This window comes from Mustela erminea, chromosome 6, assembly GCF_009829155.1.
Source record: "Mustela erminea isolate mMusErm1 chromosome 6, mMusErm1.Pri, whole genome shotgun sequence".
NCBI lineage: Eukaryota > Metazoa > Chordata > Mammalia > Carnivora > Mustelidae > Mustela > Mustela erminea.
In genome coordinates, this window is record NC_045619.1 from 115,657,525 (window position 1) to 115,676,882 (window position 19,358).

Sequence of the window (19,358 nt, forward strand, 5' to 3'; positions counted from 1 at the left end):
CATGGAGCTGCAGAGCCAGGGACGGGTTGAGAAGAACAGCCCCGTATGGGTCATCCACTTCCAAGCCCAAGTTGAATATTTCCTATTTCTAACGTTGACAGTTACCAAAAAAAGTTAAGTCACATTTGAAATATGGTTTAATATGAAATACACATGCAATACATTTAAAATGACATGTAAATTATTTACATTAAAATAATTTAAGTAGAATGTTTGTTGCATTAACACATAGACTAAGAACCCTAACCACTCAAAGGTCCAGGTTCATTTTAAATTGCTCCCTGCTGCAAGCGACCAGGCTCTGTGCTGGGCACCTGGGTATTCTATTTAAAGGAGTCTCATTCAGTCCTCTAAGAACTCTTACTGAGAAGAGGCCAGCAGGTCCTGTGCCAGCACCCTGAGAGGGCCAGCAGGGAGATGCTGTTCCTGCCCTCTAGGGGTCCCAGGCGGGTAGGAGGAGTGAAATGATGTCATCAATTTCCCACAGTGTGCCAAGAGGAACCATTTCTTCCTGCTGTGATCCCAGAGGACCACACCTATGAGATGGGGCAGAGTTGACATATGTGTCATTGTAGGTTTCACAAATAACGTGTATTTAATAAGTACACCTCCACAATTCACTTTTGTGGACTATCTCATTTTCCTTCCAATGCCACTGGGTAAAGAAGGCAGCATGAACCATCTCCGGCAGCCTGCACCACGGCAGGCCACCAGACAAGCACGCTCACCAGTGTGGGGGCTGGCCGGGTCTGTGGCGCGCATGTATCTGGGCGTGTCTTCCTCCAGCAGGCGATGAGTCACTAAGCCCGTGCAGCTCTGCAGCAGGATGGGCTGCGTGTCCGTTTCGATTCCTTCGAGGCGCCGGGCAATTCTTTCTTTTCTGTGCAGGGCACCAAAGACAGGCCTCGTGAGCCATGGAAAGCGGTTCTCAGGGAAAGTGAATACTGCTTCACCAAGTTCTTCTACTTTCTAACGAGGTGCAATCAATTTCTTACCTTTTCATTTCTAAAAATTCTTTCCTCTTTGGTTCAAAGATTTTTCTTAATTCTGCAACTAAAATAAAACAGAAGAATAAAAAGATACTTCAGTGTTCAGTATCATGCGTTCATTCATTCATTCATGAGACATGTATCTATTGAACTTCTATATTATCGAACTTATATGTTTATATTGAACTTACATATTACGTATTATTGAACTTATGTATATAACTTATATTATAGTATGTTCAATAACATATATTCTTGAACTTATGTTTCTGTTCTTAGATCCCATGCAGTGTTTTCCTGGAGACAGTCTTCTAGTGTGAAAGGGCAGATGCCACAAGGGATGTGTAAACACACACACACACACACACACACACACACATCACAGGCTGCGCTAAGAAGTAAAACCATGAGTTCTGTTTCATCCAGGGGAGTCAGAGAAGGCCTGAACATCAAGATCTCTCCAGCAAGCAGATATCTCACTATCTGTCTTTGATTCTTCCTACGTTCAACAAAGTATTCCGAGTTTTTCTGCTATAGGAAACTTCTAACGTTGGCAGAAGCAGAGACCAGTACTAGAGCCCCCACACGCCCATCAACAAGCCACAACCCCCATGTTTCCCCACACTCCTATTTCACCCTATCATTGAACCTGTAAAAATCTGTGACTAGCTGATCGTGTTTCCAGCCATCCCTAATGGAGCTTTATGGACATTTACCGCAGTTTAGGTTAACACAGTTCTAAGCATCCCCTTACCGGCTTTCGCTGCCAGGAAATGTTAACATTTGTTTCCCCGCTCTAATTTGGTTGGATAGATAAACTAACAACCCTAATTCTCCTGGTAACACAGGATGGATGGACAAATGTCTGGCTGACGCTGGGAGGGTCTCATGTGATACTGATGCCAAATAACTGTTTCTTTGGAGAAATGGCCCAATTTGGTGGAGAATAAAGGTCTCTCTTCTCACATCCTCCTCAACCACGTGAATTCTCAAAGGCTCATCTGAGTGGCTCCTGTTGGGGACCCGGGAATACCAGGCAGAAGTGTCATTAACAGCCCTGGGGGTCCAAGGAACTTTGAAAGGTTGAGTCAAAGAAGAAACTCAATGGAGGCATACAAGAATGCTGGAATATTTTTTTTTTTTAAGATTTATTTGTTTATTTGAGAGAGAAAGAGAGAGAAGAACACAAGCAGGGGGAGTAGCAGGCAGAGGCAAAGCAGCAGGCTCCCCATCCAGCAGGGAGCCCGATGAGGGACTTGATCCCAGGACTCTGGGATCATGACCTAAGCTGAAGGCTGACGATTAATTGAGCCACCCAGGTGTCCCTTTTTCAATTTTCTTTTTTATTTTAAAGTAAATTCTACATCTTGGGCCACCTGGGTGACTCAATTAGCTAAGAGTCCCACTCTTGACTTTGGCTTAGGTCATGATCTCAGGGTTGTAAGATCCGGCCCTAGGTCGAGCTCCACACTAGACATAGAACCTGCTTAAGATTCTCCCTCTCTCTCTGCCCTTCCTCTCCCCAACTCTCTAAAATAATAACAATAAAATAAAGTTAACTCTGTGTCCAACGTGGGGCTCAAACTCATGGCCTTGAGATCGAGTGTCACATGCTCTTCTGACTAAGCCAGCTAGGTGCCCCTCAATTCTGGAATTCAACTTCCAACTGCTTTCATTTCTATTTTATTTTTTTAAAGCTGTCATATTTAGTAATGAGTCAGAACCACACACACATACATACATACACACACACTCCCCTTTTATATTGCCCTTTGTCCATCTTTGGAGACACAAGCCTTGTTTTTATTTATTTTTAATTGATAGCTGCCTTACAATTTTAGTTTGACTTCTGTTGAGATAGTTACACGCAACTAATGAATCATTGAACACTACACCAAAAACTAATAATGTACTATATGGTGGCGAGTCGAATTAAAAAAAAAAAAAAAAAGATAGTTGGCTTTAAAAAAGTCTCTCCCTCAGGTGGCTTTCCCAGGAACCAGAGTAGCTGGAGGCAGAGGTATACTTGCTCTGTACTGTCAATTACAGCTCTATTTGGAAGACAAGGGTATAATGGTAATGGTGCATCTGCCATGTTACCTTTCAAGGAAGCTTGACTAATATTAGCTTCCCAGTTAATCAAATTAGCTCCAGCAAGATTATGGTGATAAAAATTTAATGACTGGTAGTACATATTTTGAAAATATTTCCAAGAATGAGATAAACCAAAGAGTATCAATTAACTATTTAAACCCCAAGAAGAGCAAGAGGTCATATTTTTCCTAAGAGTGTGCCAGAAGCTACTGGAACCAAATTCCAAGTGCTCTGAAAGGTAGGGTGCTTGGGATGGGGAGTTCGGCCCCACGCCGGGTGTAGAGATTACTTTAAAATTAAATAAATAAATGTACCAGCAAGTTTATTCATTCTTAGTGGAGACCCACAGTGAATCTTTCAGGGGAAAAAAAAAATCCCTAAACAAATTACCTCTCAGTCAATTCTTTTGTAACCAATCTATTTTTCAGTTACCAAGATTTGCTTCATTCCTATAGACATAAGATTACAGGGGAAAAAATGATGTGGAAGACAAAAGAAGTCATAGAGAAGCTTCCTTTCCCAAGTCTATAATTTAAAAGTAAAATTAGGAAAACAAACATGCAATATAATTACTCTAGCATCTCCAGTCCATGGGAAAACACTTCAGTTGTGTGAAATAGAATAGGTTTTATTTGAATTGCTGATGTGTGCATATTTTTTTGGACCCTTTCCAGGAAAACAAAACAAAAACAACCACCTCTTCTGGGCTCTTACAGTCTTCCTTAGGCCCTTTGGTTGGAAGTTTTGGTCAGGTTTATCATAAAGCATAAAAGGGGCTGATACTAAGAAATCACAGAAGTCATCCCAGGTGTGGAAATCTATGTTGCCCTCCATTCTTTCAGTCATAAAGCACTACCACAGTTATGGTCTGGAAGATAGTGTTGAATACAATTGGTTACTGTTCATGATCTACCAAAAGCAGTCTTGTCTTTACTATGATTATATAATTTCAGACTTATAGAAAAATCGACACATGCTTCATAACGTGTTTACAGTTTACTAAATTTATTTTTATCCTTTTCCATAGGCATATTTACATGTGTTATGTGTCTATAGACATGCATGAACGTACACATATGTGCATACAATTTTTTAAAGACTTATTTATTTTAGAGAAAGTATGAGGGTACGAGTCGGGGGGCGGGGCTGGAGGGAGATAGAGAGAGAGAATCCCAATCAGGCTCCACACCCTGTGCAGAGCTGGCCATGAGACTCCATCCCATGACTCTGAGATCATGACCCGAGCCAAATCCAAGCGTCAGATGCTCAACCGACTGAGCTACCCAGGCCCACCCACATATTAATTTTTCTGAACTATTCAAGAGTAAGTTGCAGCACGATATCCCTTTATCTCTAAATTTATCAGTGTATATTTCCTAAAAACAGGAAATAAGAATGTTTTTTTAATTGGATAAAGCTGAGACGCCTGGGTGGCTCCATTATAAGCAGCTGTCTTCAGCTCGGGTCGTGATTCCGAGGTGCTAGGATCGAGCTCTGCATGGGGCTCCTTGCTCAGTGGGAAGCCTGCTTCTCCCTCTCCTTCTGCCACTCCCCCTGCTCGTGCTGTCAAATAAATAAATAAAACATTAAAAAAAAAACAAAATTGGATTAAGCAGCTATAATTCAGCTGATTGTACACTGTGGTATAATGCATACCACTCATAAATGGTTCAGGTAACAGTAATAGCAATCATTGTATAATACAGATCGAAATAGGTGCTGTTGATCTAACTTCCATTGTAACGAATTTTCTACTTGCCTTCAAGTACATTCAAGTACATTAAAACTGTGACATATACTAAATTATTCCTCATCACACCTGCTATCTTAGCCTGCTGCCCTCCTCTAAGTAATTCCAAACAGTGCTTCTGTGCCAACAAAGATTCTATTGGTCTATTTCTTTAGAAATAGACTTTTGAAGGGAATCAGACAGTCATTTTCTGAGTCAGGTAACTGAAAGGCAATTGACATCAGGGCTATCATACTTTACAAAGTTATTTAACTTGCTTTATCATAATATATAATGCCAATACCCAGCATAATGTGGTCTACTGGGTAGTTTTCTTGGGCAACACTGTTTCTTTAATTAGCCCTGAGAAACAGGCTTTCTGGTAAAATTATTGTTCCGTTCAGGCATCCAAACCCAAGTACAGTAGAATCTTCCAAAGAAATATAAGTGGCAGAGGACTTCCAAGAACACCTCCCTCCCACCCTGCACTCGACAAGCTAAGAGCACAGCCCAGACCCAGAAAGTCCTGAAAAGGAATCGGACTTCCCGCACTTTAATTTTCACACTTGGATGGCAGCCACTAATACAAAGACAAGCAGCTTATAAAATCAGAGATTACAAAACTAGAGGACTAAGGGGGGCGGTGAGGGCTGAGAAGTGTGGGATTTCTTTTTGGGGATAAGGACAGTGTTCCAAAGCGGACTATGGTGATGGGTGCACAGCTCTGTGGATATGCTAAAAGCCACTGACCTGTATACTTTGGATGGATGGATTATAGATTGTTTGAATTATATTTCAAGAAAGCTATTAAGAAAGTAGACTAACATATTTGGTCCATTTCATAATGCATAAGTGGAAAAACTATTTTAATATCATCATCTTTACAGAGGTAAAGATTTTTAACCCTTGGATAACTTGTTTGTGATATACAGTTAAAGGAAGCCCCCTTACAGAAAAAGTCAATGATCATTTTAATGCTCAATTTCACAAAAGCAAGAATTCCTCACTAAATGACCAGAAACTTCTATAAATGCATAAACAGACATAAAACACTATGCCATGAAAATGGTTGTAATCAACTCCTACTTTCACCATTATATCGCCAAGAGCTGACAGAATCATTAAAATATTTAAGATGGAGAAGTGAGATTAGAGGTCATACGTGGGTCTTTCCAAATTAGGGTCTTTCCCGAATTCATCAATTACAGAACGTAAAAGAAGACTCTGCAGAATTTACATGAAATTCAGGAGGGGAGGGGTTCGGATACTTTTTAAGCACATTTTGAAGATCTTTTGAATTTAGAAACATAAATCTCATTAATACATGGTATTATCTCTGATTTGTGAAAAAGTACATTTTCATCACCAATTATGATACATTTTTTTTTTACGATTTTATTTATTTATTTGAGAGAGAGAGAGGGAGTGAGAGAGCACAAGCAGGGGAAGAGGCAGAGGGAGAAGGAGAAGCAGGCTCCCTGCTGAGCGGGGGGAGCCCAATATGGGTCTTGATCCCAGGATCCCAGGATCATGACCTGAGCCAAAGGTAGCCGCTTAATTGGCTGAGCCACCCAGGTGCCCCTATGAAACATTTTCTAATGAAACTGGTAAATCAACTTAAGTTGTTCTTAAATTTTGGCACATATGGAGTTACAAGCTGTTGAACCTGAAAGGTACCTTGCATCTCATATACCGTTTCTAATTTTTCTGACCCTAATATTGCACGTGCTGTTGCTCATCAAGGAAAGGACCACGGCAGACAAAGAGGATGAGTGAAACAGCTTTTGCTACAGAACTTTGCCTAATCAGTCCAATCTTCTAAGTTCCTGCTCAAATCAATCTGTTCACCCTTGAACTTTGCTTGGACCATCTTCCCAGACTGTAAGCTTGGCTCAGATTCACCAGAGCTGCTTTGTCTTTCACGAAGAGTCTAAAAAATTGGAAGGCCCTTTCCATGTCACACCATCCAGGTGGGAACCCGCAGCATGTCTCCTTCCCATGGAAGCCCATGACCTTCCTTGAACAGCCAATGGGAGTGAATGAGATGGCAATGCAGCCCAGCAGGTCCCATGAACTATCAGAACAGTCTCTCTCCTATGACATCTCATCTACTTCTGTGTAATTCAACAAAGTATTCTCGTCCGGGGCCTCCGGGACAACATGGAGTAAGTCTGTATTTCAGTTGACAGTTTTCTAAGTGCTTGAAAATTGCAAAATGTCTCTGTTTAAATTGTCTCCACAAGGCCAAATCTCTGGGGTGCTTCAAATACCCATCCTCGTCAGACTATGTCTAAGCACATCACCTATTCAATTCTTCAGGCTGTATACCCATGTATCAGTGGGCCTTTTAAACTAGATTTAGTTTCTATTAAAAGAATATTTTTCCTGGTCTTATCTCTTTTGGGTTTGATCTCATGTTTGTTTGTTTGTTTCTTTCGGAGGACAAAATAGAAAAAAAAAAAATCTGACCTTCCACCAAAACCTGTTTCTTCTGAAGTAATGGTTACACAGTGGATTTAGCATGAAAGCAGTTTGAGAGCTGGTATGCCCCTCTTCCAGTATTAGAGTTGGGGGACACAAAGATCTGGTTAACATTTACATCATTTCTCAGGCAAAACACAGGGAGTAGTGGGCTCATGGCAGCTGCGAATGTTTTACTGCGCTTGTATCTTTACCAATGAAAAAACGAATTCACAGAACACGTGAGTGCCTACCTGGGGAAAGAGATGCAGGAGCTATGGAGTGTCCTGGAAACCCAGTGTGCTGCCTGGCAGGGAGCTCTAAGATACTCAGTGCAAAGGCACCAGCAAAGCACCAAGAGGCAGAGGGAGTGGACAGAGTGGACGGAGTAGATAAGGGCTTATGAACAACACTCACTGCCCCTGGAGAAGGTGAGAGGTAGGAGTGATGACATGGGTGGATTCTATGCTGGCTCTTTCTGTCACCCTCCCCACCCGGCCTCCAGGGAATTCCCGAAGACGGCTAAAATGACAAGGACGGACACAGAGAAAGGTGCAGATGAAACACGGAAGAAGAGAGGTAGCTTCATTAAGGTTAATTCTTGCAACAGGCAGAAAGGAACACAAAGGAGGGTATACACTGGAGCTTTGGAATGAATTCCCCTCAGAGAAAATCAGGTGACACAATACTTATGTGCCCGGGACACTGGTCAACCATTTGGAGAAAGTCTCACCTTTCGGAAGTGCAGTTAAAATCTTAGCATCAATTCTTCTTCTGTGGTTAGCAAGCTGTTCTTTCTCTTCAAGCCAGAACTCTTTCTGAAAGCTAAAAATTAAATTATGCCATTAATAATGTTTAAAGTCAATGTGAATCAAGATATATGATGTTAAGTGAAAAAAAAAAAGCAAAACAAGAGTTAGGTGACTGTTATACATAGTGAAATACATGTATGTGGATTACAAGTAAATTTAACTCCCATTTCTGAGAGTTAAATGCTAGCTTTTTTCATTTATTTATAGTCATGTCACTAAAACTTTTTTGTGTAACAGAAGAATTACATCAGCACAGGCAGGTGGCATGGTGTCAGGGGTAACAACATGGCAGAGCCACGAGTTGGACGCCTGGGTTGGGACAGCCACTCTCTTCTACAGCCACTCACCAAGAGCTGGGGAAGCTTGGATTAATTGCTCAACCTTTCTGTGTTCATCTCTTCCTCAGAAAATCAGCAACTTGTCTAGGATATATACATGCTTTCCTCCAGGGCTGAAATTACGGTAAAGTAACAAATGCCTTCAAACAACTAAGAAATCAAAGCATGGTGAGTAGGTCTGAAAGGCTCATGAAGACCTGTCTTGGGATACAGGAGGAAATGAAGGGGGAAAGAATACGGAATTAAGCTCTATGTACTTTTCTTCTCTAATGAGGCATATTGTGGGTATAATCTTAATTATCTTCATAAGACTCGGTGAGGCCTGAGCTGCTCAGGGCTGTGCTGGGAAAGGTTTAACAGTGGGCTCCTTCCTCTTGCTCTCCCACCTGCTACCCCTGAGCATGTGTTTTGCAGTCTCTGCTGATGATGTCAATACTATGGCCGATCTGCAAGCTTCGCATAAGACTTTCTGGAAAGAGACACATGCACTCGCTCTCACAAGGCAGTGCAAGCCAGCCCTGGCACACTGGCACTATCATCATCCCTAGTTTGCAGATTAGGAAGCTGTTACATGGTTTGCCCAAAGATGACACACCAATCTAGCGGGCCCCAGGCGGCATGCACCAACACCACAGGCCTCCGTGGGAGCATGTCTGGGGTTGTGCAAGACCACAGAGCTGCCGCCACGCAACAGAAAGAAAACTTAGCATGAAAACAGGAGAACTAATTTTCTTCAGTGATAGGATCACCTCCAGAAAGGTGAACGACAGCCTTGCAAAGGCTGAACATCAGTGCAAAGTTGACCCTCCTGAAGGGCTTGTCCTCCATTTACATTTCCGCTCTGCAGGGATGCCTGTCCATAGGGGTCCCAGGGGGACTGGACTGAGGAAAGTTCTGTGCACACCAGGTAAGTGGGACACACAAATCATCTACACCCCACCCATCAATTCAATTTCAAGTAGCTGGCGCAAGATCCAAGATAGGGGACAGATCTATCTTCTAGAACCAAGTTCATCTGAAATCTTTCTTATTGCTGATAAATGTGGTAGGGCTTATATTCATAAATATGTCTGCCATATATTCATATTATTTCATAAAAAGTCTTGAGAATAAGTAGTCATTATAAATCACACTCCAAATGGTTTAAAGATTCTAGGACACCTGCTTAGGTCAGAAATGTGGACTTGGCACTGACTTCTAAACAGCGATCATGATGCAGTGATATTTTTTTTTCAGTGTTTTATTCGGATTTACGACTTAGTATAAACCAACAGAATCATATAACTGTAGAAGTATAGCCCACTGAAAGAATGGCATGCTATTGTCACCGGTTATTCAGCTACTTGTGTAAACATCTGGATAAAGTTCTGTACTTTCTTCGGGAAACTAAAATCTCAGGAAAAGAATTCTCTACAAAAACAAAAATGGTCCAATCATGGAAATATTCAGTTTCTCAGGCCACTGATCTTAGGGGACAAAGACTATCTCGTATTTTCAAACATAAATATCTGCATGCTTCTATTTACCCCCCTTTTTTTAATGCTTATCAAAAAGCCACTAATGAAGACTGAGAAACTCCTCCCCAGTTAAACGTTTTTCTGAACTTCTACAGTGGGGTTTCCAAGTCAGCCCCTGACAGCTCCTGTACTTACCTTCTTCAAACAAGCTTTGCGAGTGTCAGTACCCATAAGAAGGGCAGCCTTTTCCCAGTTGGTCAGAAACCAGTGGGAAACCCAAGCACTGGCAGGAAAAGCTCTCATGGCTCCTAACACGGCTTACTGTAAATGCGATTTAATCTACCCAGGTTCCCTCCTCTCCAGCCTACCTGAGTCCTGCTCTGTTCAAGGTCAGTTCCTCACGGAAGAAAGTCCTTGACCCCGTGCCTGTCCCACCGCACACCAAATCTATATTATGCACCTCTGTTGTTTTCTCTCATGGTATCCTGGTTTCTTACTTGTAGAACATGTGGCAAGCATCTTATTTCAAATTATTGATTTATAGGGGTGCCTGGGTAGCTCAGTCAGTTAAGCCTCTGACTCTTGGTTTCAGCTCAGATCATGATCTCAGGGTCTACCACATGAGAGCCCATACTCACTCTCTCAAAAAAAAAAAAAAAAAAAAAGACTCTGGAACATTTGTGAATGAATAATCCCTTCCCATCATCTTCTAATGGCTAATAAAACACAAATACCCTGGGGCACCTGGGTGGCTCAGTCCTTAAGCATCTGCCTTCAGCTCAGGTCATGATCCCAGGGTTCTGGAATCAAGCCCCACATGGGCTGCCTGCTCAGCAGGAAGCCTGCTTTCCCTCTCTCACTCACCCTGCTTATGTTCCTGCTCTCTGTCAAATAAATAAATAAAATTTAAAAAAAAAAACCCACAAATACCCCCAAAGAGCCCAAACATCACCCTCCTTTAATTTTTTTGAGTCAGAGGCACCAAGCAGTGTGACTGGTGGAGCCCAATCCTACCTCACACAATGGGAGCCTCCAAAGCACTGAGCTCCACGCGCTCTGTGGCGCTCTCTTCGTGGACCATCACCCCTGGGACACGGGCTCTCTGCCTGACAAGCTCTGTAGGCACGGGTGGGTTGCCACAGCTCAACCAAAAGCATAAGTCTGTATTTCAGAATAAAATATATAATCCTCCATATATAGCTAACGTAAATGCTACAGTCTTGACTTTTGACTTTTGCCATTAAGCTGCACCTTTTGTATTTTTTATATATCTTCATCTCCTCTGAAATAGTGCTCTCTCAGGACTAAATTTTTCATACCCTGCCTCCTTCCCCCTGCTTCAATAATCTAAGAAGACATTGCTCCCTGCCTCCACATTTTTTTTTTAATGTGTCCCATTAACCTACTTAAATGCCAACAGTAGAAACAAGGGGAAACTTCAGGAGAGTGAGGACAGGATTTTCTGTGGTTACTAGCGTCTGTCTTTGACAAAATGGGGCTACACCATGACTGATCAGTCAGCACCCATGCTGGGAAAGGCTCCCTCCGATCTGTTCACTCTTTTACTGTTGTTCACATTACAATACACAAGAGATCAAAGTCTACTACCTCCTCTTTGTACTTCAGCATCTAGTTGATCTGAATGCTCTGAAGGAGGCAAGTGCCTCCATCTCCAGCCGATTTTACTCTAGTTCCGTGGGCAGGAGGTCGTCATTTGCATGGATCCAGAGGACCTACCGCCCACCATTTTAGAGCGGCTGTGTCCCTCTGAATCTGCTTTCACTGAAACGTCTGACCTTCTAGTTCATGCTGCTGCTATTCTTAAATAAGCAACGCTTTCCTCTTCTTCCTCTTGCACAGCCACTTACTAGTTCTACTACAGCTCTACCAACCTGTCAGGAACATACTGGGAACTAAGCTACTCTGGTCTGAACATCTGTATTCCCCCAAATTTAGATGTTGCTATCCTAACCCCCAAATGTGATTCGATGAGGAGGTGGGAACTTTGGAAGGCGATAGGTCATGAGATAAAGACTTCATGAATGAGAACAGTGTCTTTATCTTATAAAAAGAGACTCAGAGATCAACTGTACTTCAATTAAAATAAAACAACTCTTCTGAGAGACCCAGCGATCTCTCTAGCCCATTCCACCAAATGAGGACACAAGAAGTTGGCTGTCTCCAACCTTAAAGAGGGCCTTCATCCCATTATGCTGGCCCTCTGATCTCAGACTTCCAGTCTCCAGAACTGTGAGAAAGAAATTTGTGCTGTTTATAAGCCATCCAGTCTAGAGTATTTTGCTATAGTAGCTGGAACTCACGAAAAGTATAAGCCTTAGATTCTATCAAAAACATGGCAAAGATGAGAAATATGGGAAGCTGTGTGAAGCCCCAGAAATATAAGATTTCCTGAGTTCAATAAGACAGACAACCTTACCGATGACCCTGGCTCATTACTGCTCTAGATGGCCTAATACTAAGACATGGATCAAATCCACCAAGGCTTTATCTCATCTAATGTGCTCACAAGATCGATTTTGCCATTTTCAGGGCAGGGCAGGACCAGGCTCAGCCTGATGAGAACAGTTGTTTTTTCAATGCCATTGAAATGCAAACCCTTTATAGCAAAGAAACAATGTCATACATGATACATTAGGAACGAAAGCGTCTGAGTGGAATGAAGGGTAAATCAGGGTTGGGTCCTTCTACCATCACCAAGTGTAGACTGGGATTGATGCCTACATGTCTTAGGGACAATAACTTTGTGTCTCCATTTGAAAATCTCAAATTCTATCAGGGACAGTGATCGACTAAGAAACATCTGGGACACAGCTATCTGATTTGGCACAAACTTTAATTTTTACGAGAGCTTAAATGAATGATTATGTACCACAGCGTCTCAGCATGTTAGGTATATTGAATCAGTGCCCATAACACCTTACAGTCAAGGGAAATGAAATGCAAAATGATTAAAAGCCCTCACTGGGGGACACCTGGGTGGCTCAGTCGGTTAAGCGTCTACCTTTGACTTGGGTCATGATCTCAGGGTCCTGGGATCGAGTCCTGCATTGGGGGTCCCCCTGCTCTGTGGAAAACCTACTCTCCCTCCCCCTTCTCCCTCTGCCTCTGCCTGCTGCTCCCCCTGCTTACCGTCACTGGCTCTGTCCAATTAAAAAAATTTTTTTAAATCTTAAGGAAAAAAAAAAAAAAGACCTCACTGGACAGATGGATTGGTTGGTGGTGGGGAGAGAAGGAGGGAAAAAGGGAGGATGGAAAGAAAGAACAAGGCTAAAGTTTCTCTTAAAAAATCAAAAGCTCTCTCACCCGATGGACAGACTGCAAAAGAACATCCCACACTTAGAGTCAGGTACAAGAAAGAAAAGATAATAGCCCTTCACAGGTTCAAAATTTTATCTGATCTGCAAATAGATCATGTTCCCATAAACAGCATTAATGAATACAAAAAGAATCTTTTTTGGCTGAACGTACTATTAGGTCAGTTTGCTTCAGACATTTTAATAAATCAAACTCTGGGGAGAAAACATACCGCCAAACATTCAAACTCATGAATTAGGAATTTAGGAGAATAATTCTAAAAGCTACCACAGATCTTCAAAATTTAAGATTCCTTGAGCAAAGATCACTTTACCTTGAAACTCTTCTTTGACTTGGTAATCCAACGAAGCTTAAGTTTTTCTGGTTGAAATCTAAGGGGAAAGAAATGATGTAGCATTGAAATAGCTATACAGTAAGTTTAAAAAAAAAAAAAAAAAAAAACCTCCAATGGAAAACAAAATTCTCCAAAGCCCCTTTGAACATATCACTTAAGGAAAAGGAAACCACCATTAACCAGACAAGACATAAGAATACAAAAACGACACCTTTTAGGAATCAAATTCCACAACATGCATTTTACACAGGCAAAGTTTCCTCCCCTCTGAAATTTAGCCAACATAGCTCTGCAGGTGGGGAGGGGGGAATCGGACATAGTTCAATGCTATCATTGAAATTTGTTATAGCTATAAGAATACTCAAAGCAATTAAATACTGAATAGCACAGTTATGTACTCAGGGGAAAAGAAGACAAAAAAAAATTAAACAATTTCAGTCCAGATAAACAGAAACGATGAAACTCATCACTGCCTGATATATTCAAGATGCTTTTAAAAGAATGTGTGCATGGAGGGGTTGGTGAAGAGCCAGGGAACAGGTCCACTGTTTTTATTGCCTTCCTTAAAATCTAAATAATAACAAATCATCAAATTAACTATTTCTTTCTTTATTTTTGAAGATGGGATATGTATTATGTAAAGACAGGTGGTAACAATCCCATGCAGCAAAAAGACACATCCGGCTGGACCAGTTAATCAAAACCAGGCAGAGACAAATTTATACCAGTCTGATGGCAAGTAAGGTTTTACAACTTTTGGCACAGTAATCGTTTGTCCACCAAGAAAACCACAAGCAGACCACTTACACGGACTTCTAAGCAAGTGCCTTTTACTGTTTAATACTTGGGGGCAGAAGCCTGAGAAAAAGGAGGTACAAAATGCACCGGATGCTGACATGTCATTAGCCAGCAAAACCCATCCAGGAGCCTCCTGGCATTTGGAAATTCTGACCAACTAGAGAAATACAGTAAAATGAAAGGTATACATCCAATTAAAGACCTGAGCTTTTTTCCTAATTATACAAATATCGTGTTATATATTAAAATTAAAAAAAAGAGAGAGAGAGAGAGAGAGAACTCAGTTCAAAAAGCTAGCAAATGTTGTAGAAGAAAATTCGCGAAGCTAAGGCCTATTCGAATCACCTCCTAAGAGTGCATCTGTGCTGAAAAAGACTGACACAGAGTGCCAGAATTTCACATGGGACAGTCAAAATAACTTCAGCATTTCAGCCCTATTCAATCAGTGATCGGAATCTGTGGGGCCACTCCGGGGGTTCCATGGAAAGCATGCATTTTCCTCTGCACTCAAAGGAAGCCACTACAAAAACAACATTTTGTTCCAAACAGTATCACACGAAGATTTCATAAAAAAGACAAACACCCCTGTCTACTGGAAATAATTTAGTATATATAGCCCTCGCTTTAGAAAACTATTTTAGCTAATGCACAGCACATCCAGAACAGGATTCAAAGTTTGGGCATTGGAACCGAATCTGCAATTTTTCCTGCATAAAGGCTTTTGTGGTTCAGCAGTATCTCTAAATTACAATAGGGGAAAAAAAAAAAAGGAAAGAAAGAAAAAACAAAAAGCAACAACAACAACCAAACAAAAACCACCTCACATATTTCAGCCACAAAATAAGCTAATTTATAAAAGCAATTAGATCTTTCAAGTGTCCTTTGAGGATACAATAATGGGACACAGGAGAATACAAGGAAAGAAACGGAGGATACGAGGCATTCATCCTGTTACAAAATAAACCCACAAGTGCAATTCCTATTTTTCCTGCCTTACCTTGTTTCTCAGGGAACCTGAGAGCTCCCAGGCAGCCGGCAAGCTCTGGGTTTCTGAACATGTTGCACACAGAACGTTTAGTCACACAGTGCGATCCAGAGCCCAGTGCAACCAGCCGCGGCCTGCCGCCCGTCTAAGCAAAACTGGGTTGAGATTTTTCACAGCACAGGGCTGGAGCAATCAGGCCCTCGTGTCCTTGAAAGTATAGTAAACGCAGAGCAGGAGGCTGCAGGCTGGAACAGCTCAGACCCCGTAATCAGATTACAGGCAGAAATCAGGCCTGTGGCTGCCGAACCAGGCTGCTCTCCACCGATGGGCCATTCCTGATGTTGCCACTTCAAAGCAGGGGCCGAAGCCCAGCTTATGCTCCCGCCACACACACAATACTGCAGCCTAACCCCCACCATGGGGGAGTCCAAAACAACTCCTCCTCGCCCTAAAAATAAACAAAAAGGAGCCATACAGAGACTCCTGATGTACTGGGAAGCGGGGAAGCCGCCTAACGATTCCCAGGCTGCTCCGAGTCTGGCTTTGGCGAAGTTAAATGAAATATTTCACCTAACGGGGAGCCAAAACCCCATCGTTAAGAGTTAAGATTTATGAACAACATATGAGCAAAATTGTGGGAAAAGAAAAGGCAGATATTACTGGAGGCTCAAAAATTTTAATTTGAGACAGAGGCTCTCCGGTTAGGCCTTACCTCTTGGGTTGCCCCCTTTTTATTCCGTTATTTCTTAGAGGGACTTCATTTTTATAAAGCAGGTCTGGGTTTACTACAAGATGGAGGGGAAGGCTCCCTAAAAATCCTCTGTGCTCTGCCTACTCGCCCCCCCACCTGCTCCCCCCACAACTACTGCTCTTCTTCCATCTCCCTTGTTGCGCCTTTCCTAGAATGTCACATAGCTGGAGTCACATAGCATGTGGCCTTTTCCGATGGGCTTCTTTCACTGGTAATATGCACCAAAGGGTCCTCCATGTCTTTTCCTGGCTTGACAGCTCATGCCTTGTCAGTGGTGAATAATATTCCATTGTCTGCGCGGACCATAGTCTGTTTACCCATTCCACTGCCGAATGCTTGCTTCCTTGTTTGGGCAACTATGAAGGAAGCCGCCATAAACATCCACATGCAGGTTTCTGCAGGGACAGAAGTCTTCAGCTCCTCTGGGTAAAGACCAGCTCCTTTGGGTCAAGTCAGGATGCGTGACAGCCGCATCATATGGCAAATAAGTTTAGTTATGCAAGGAAGGGCGAAACGGTCTTGGAAAGTGGCTGTATCATTTTGCATTCTCACCAGCAATGTATGAAAGTTCATGCTGTTCCACATCTTTGCCAGCATTTGGTGACGTCCATGTTGGGGACTTTTGTCATTCTGATAGATGCACAGTGGTACTTTACGGTTCTGAGTTTCCCTGATGACTTATGACATGGAACATCTTGTCTTACGCTTATTTGCCATCTGTGTATCTTCTCTGGTGAGGTGTCTGCTAAGAGCTTTGGCCCATTTTTTTACTCCGTTGTTTCCATTGTTGAGTTTTAAGAATTCTTTGTATATTTTGGATAATAGTCCTTTATCAGATGTGTCTTTTGCAAATATTTTAGCCCAGCCTGTGGGTTTTCTAATTCTCTTGAAATCGTCTTTTGCAGGAGTTTTATAATTTTAAGAAGGAACCAACTTGTCATTTCTTTCTTCCATGGATTGTGCCTTTGGTGTCTTACCTAAAAAGGCATCACTGGGGGCGCTTGGGTGGCTCAGTCTGTTAAGAGTCTGACTCTCGATTTCCGCTCAGGTCATGATCTCAGGGCTGTGAGATCAAGCACCACGTTGAGCTCCATGCTGAGTGTAGATCCTGCTTGAAATTCTCTCTCCCTCTCTCTCCATCACTTCACCCCCTCTCCCTGCTCATGCTCTTTCTCTCTAAAAAGTAAATAAATAAAAATAAAGAGGCATTGCCATTCCCAAGGTCATCTGGGCCTTATCCTATGTCCTCACCTAGGTAGTGTACAGTTTTGTGTTTTACATTCAGGTTTAGGATCCATTTGGAACTAAGTTTTGTGAAGGGTATAAGGTCTGTGTCTAGATTCATTTTTTTTTTCATGTAGCCATCCAGTTGTTCCGGCAGCATTTGTGGAAGAGACTATCTTTGCTCCCTTGCATTGCCTGAGGGTCTCTACTCCCTATAGAGAGCCCGACTCCCTATACTGGCCTGTCTGTGTCTCTCATCTCTGGAGCGGTGGTTTGCCCTGGGACCGCCTAAGGATCCAAGAAGAGTTGTTGATCTCGGTCCTTGCAGCTTCTTTCTTGTTGTTGGGATAAAGTGGGGACTCGCAAGCTTTTTACATGCAAGACTGGAAACCCTGGAGTCCCCCCGTTTATGTTTAACTACAACATGAAGGCAGTGAGACCAAGCAGTAACAATGTAATTCCAAGAAAAATATGCAATGATTGGAGGTCGGCAATTTTACAGCTAAAAGGAGCATTAAAGGGAACCTAAGAAAATGGTCTCATTTACAAGATGAGGAAACAGGGCTAGAGGAGTAACTCGCTCATGTGCAGACACTCGGTTCGTGATGGAGCCATAGGATCTGGGGAAGGTGGTGGGCTCCAGACCATGATTCGCCCCATTCACCCACAGGGAGGCAGGGACTGTGAGTATGTCCATCTTTGAGCTGGGGCACAGCAGGCTCCCAGAGAATGTGTGCTGAGTGCCCATATGAAATCATGCAATAATCTTTCCTGAAGGCTCGAGGTCACACTCTGAAATGACTTTCATTGACTTTACATCCTGATTTCAAACCAGATGGACTTAAACGGATCTCCAAACTACAAACATAACTTGAAAAGGAAGAAATTAACCAAAGTGTGCCCACAGAAGGTACCCCAGCACTGGTTACTCCGTGGGTCCGCGATGGCATCTGACGTTCTCTCTATACAGCTGGTCACTACAACTCTGATGAAGCTGGGGAGAAACAGGGCAAATGGGGCAGTTTAAAAAAACTCAGCAAGGAACAACATATGTAGCTGTTGGCAACTGTAGTGGACATTTTATTGTCAGGTTCAGACTAACTGGGAAAGAAGAAGGAAGTGTCAGAAGGCGAAGAGAAAGGGAGGAAATTGCCCAAGCAACTGATTCTGGAAATGAATAATTACAGGAGATGAAATAATATTTATATTTATAAATAATCTTTATAAAGAATTTAGTTTATAAAACACAGTGCCACCTGCTCATAACCATTGATATTCCTGAAAACTACTCTTCTTGGAGAATAGTTCAATAGAATTATCCTAAGTATATCTAAATGTTTATTTTTAATTGTTACTGAGAAACATCTCTAGTTGGAGTTTTTAAAATGAAATTCTGATGGCAACTAAAAAGAATTTGGATATTCTCTATAAGCTGGTAATGGAATCTAACCAGAACTATTTGCTTTGCTCACCCATTATGGAAAAAAAGCAAACAGATTTAAATATGGCTTCACTGTTGAAAAAGCACAGCGTTCTTTATTAAATTACGGATATATAAGTTAATTTCCTATTTAATTATCCCATCCCCATGAGATCATAAAGATGAAAGAAATCTGTATTTTATCAGTAGAAAGTATGAGGCTTTTAAGTCTACTCTCCAATAATTAGAAATAATAACAATAAATAATTTTCTTATTTTAAGGTGGCTCATTCACACTGAAGAGTGACCAAAACAGACAGACATTTCCTCACATCGTTCTGTAGGTTACGCATGTTTTATTTCTCTGCAGAGAAAATTCTAAGTTGTGGTTGTGATGTTCTTAAATTTCAGGGAGAAGATAGTTCAATTTAAAGCAGAGATACTGTCGTACTCGCTGTCCAACATCACTTAACCACCAGCTCAGTGCAAAGAAAGGAGATACACTAGAGGCACAAAATTCTCTGCTACTGTGTCCAGTTAGAAACACAGATCTTTTCCATTTTCAAAGCACCATAGCCTTCTCAATGCTCAGAATTAATGTTTTATGGAAGTATTTTATGGAATGTTTTTG

General features: G+C 41.9%; 1 protein-coding gene across 12 annotated transcripts in view; it reads right to left on the reverse strand.

Moving 5' to 3' along the window:
* Window positions 1-19,358, reverse strand: part of SVIL (supervillin) — a 118,237-nt gene that overhangs the window by 84,792 nt on the left and 14,087 nt on the right. For 2 of the 12 annotated variants that reach the window (XM_032349377.1, XM_032349376.1), the window contains exons 1-5: window positions 15,345-15,451; window positions 13,529-13,586; window positions 8,006-8,097; window positions 996-1,053; window positions 729-880 (exon numbers count right to left, since the gene is read on the reverse strand). In XM_032349377.1, coding sequence (XP_032205268.1) covers window positions 729-880; window positions 996-1,053; window positions 8,006-8,097; window positions 13,529-13,586; window positions 15,345-15,405 — 421 coding nt within the window. In that variant the 5' untranslated portion in view covers window positions 15,406-15,451. Of the gene's footprint in view, window positions 1-728; window positions 881-995; window positions 1,054-8,005; window positions 8,098-13,528; window positions 13,587-15,344; window positions 15,453-19,358 lie in introns of those variants that run through there. The other 10 variants (XM_032349381.1, XM_032349378.1, XM_032349375.1 and 7 more) reach the window with 9 other exon arrangements.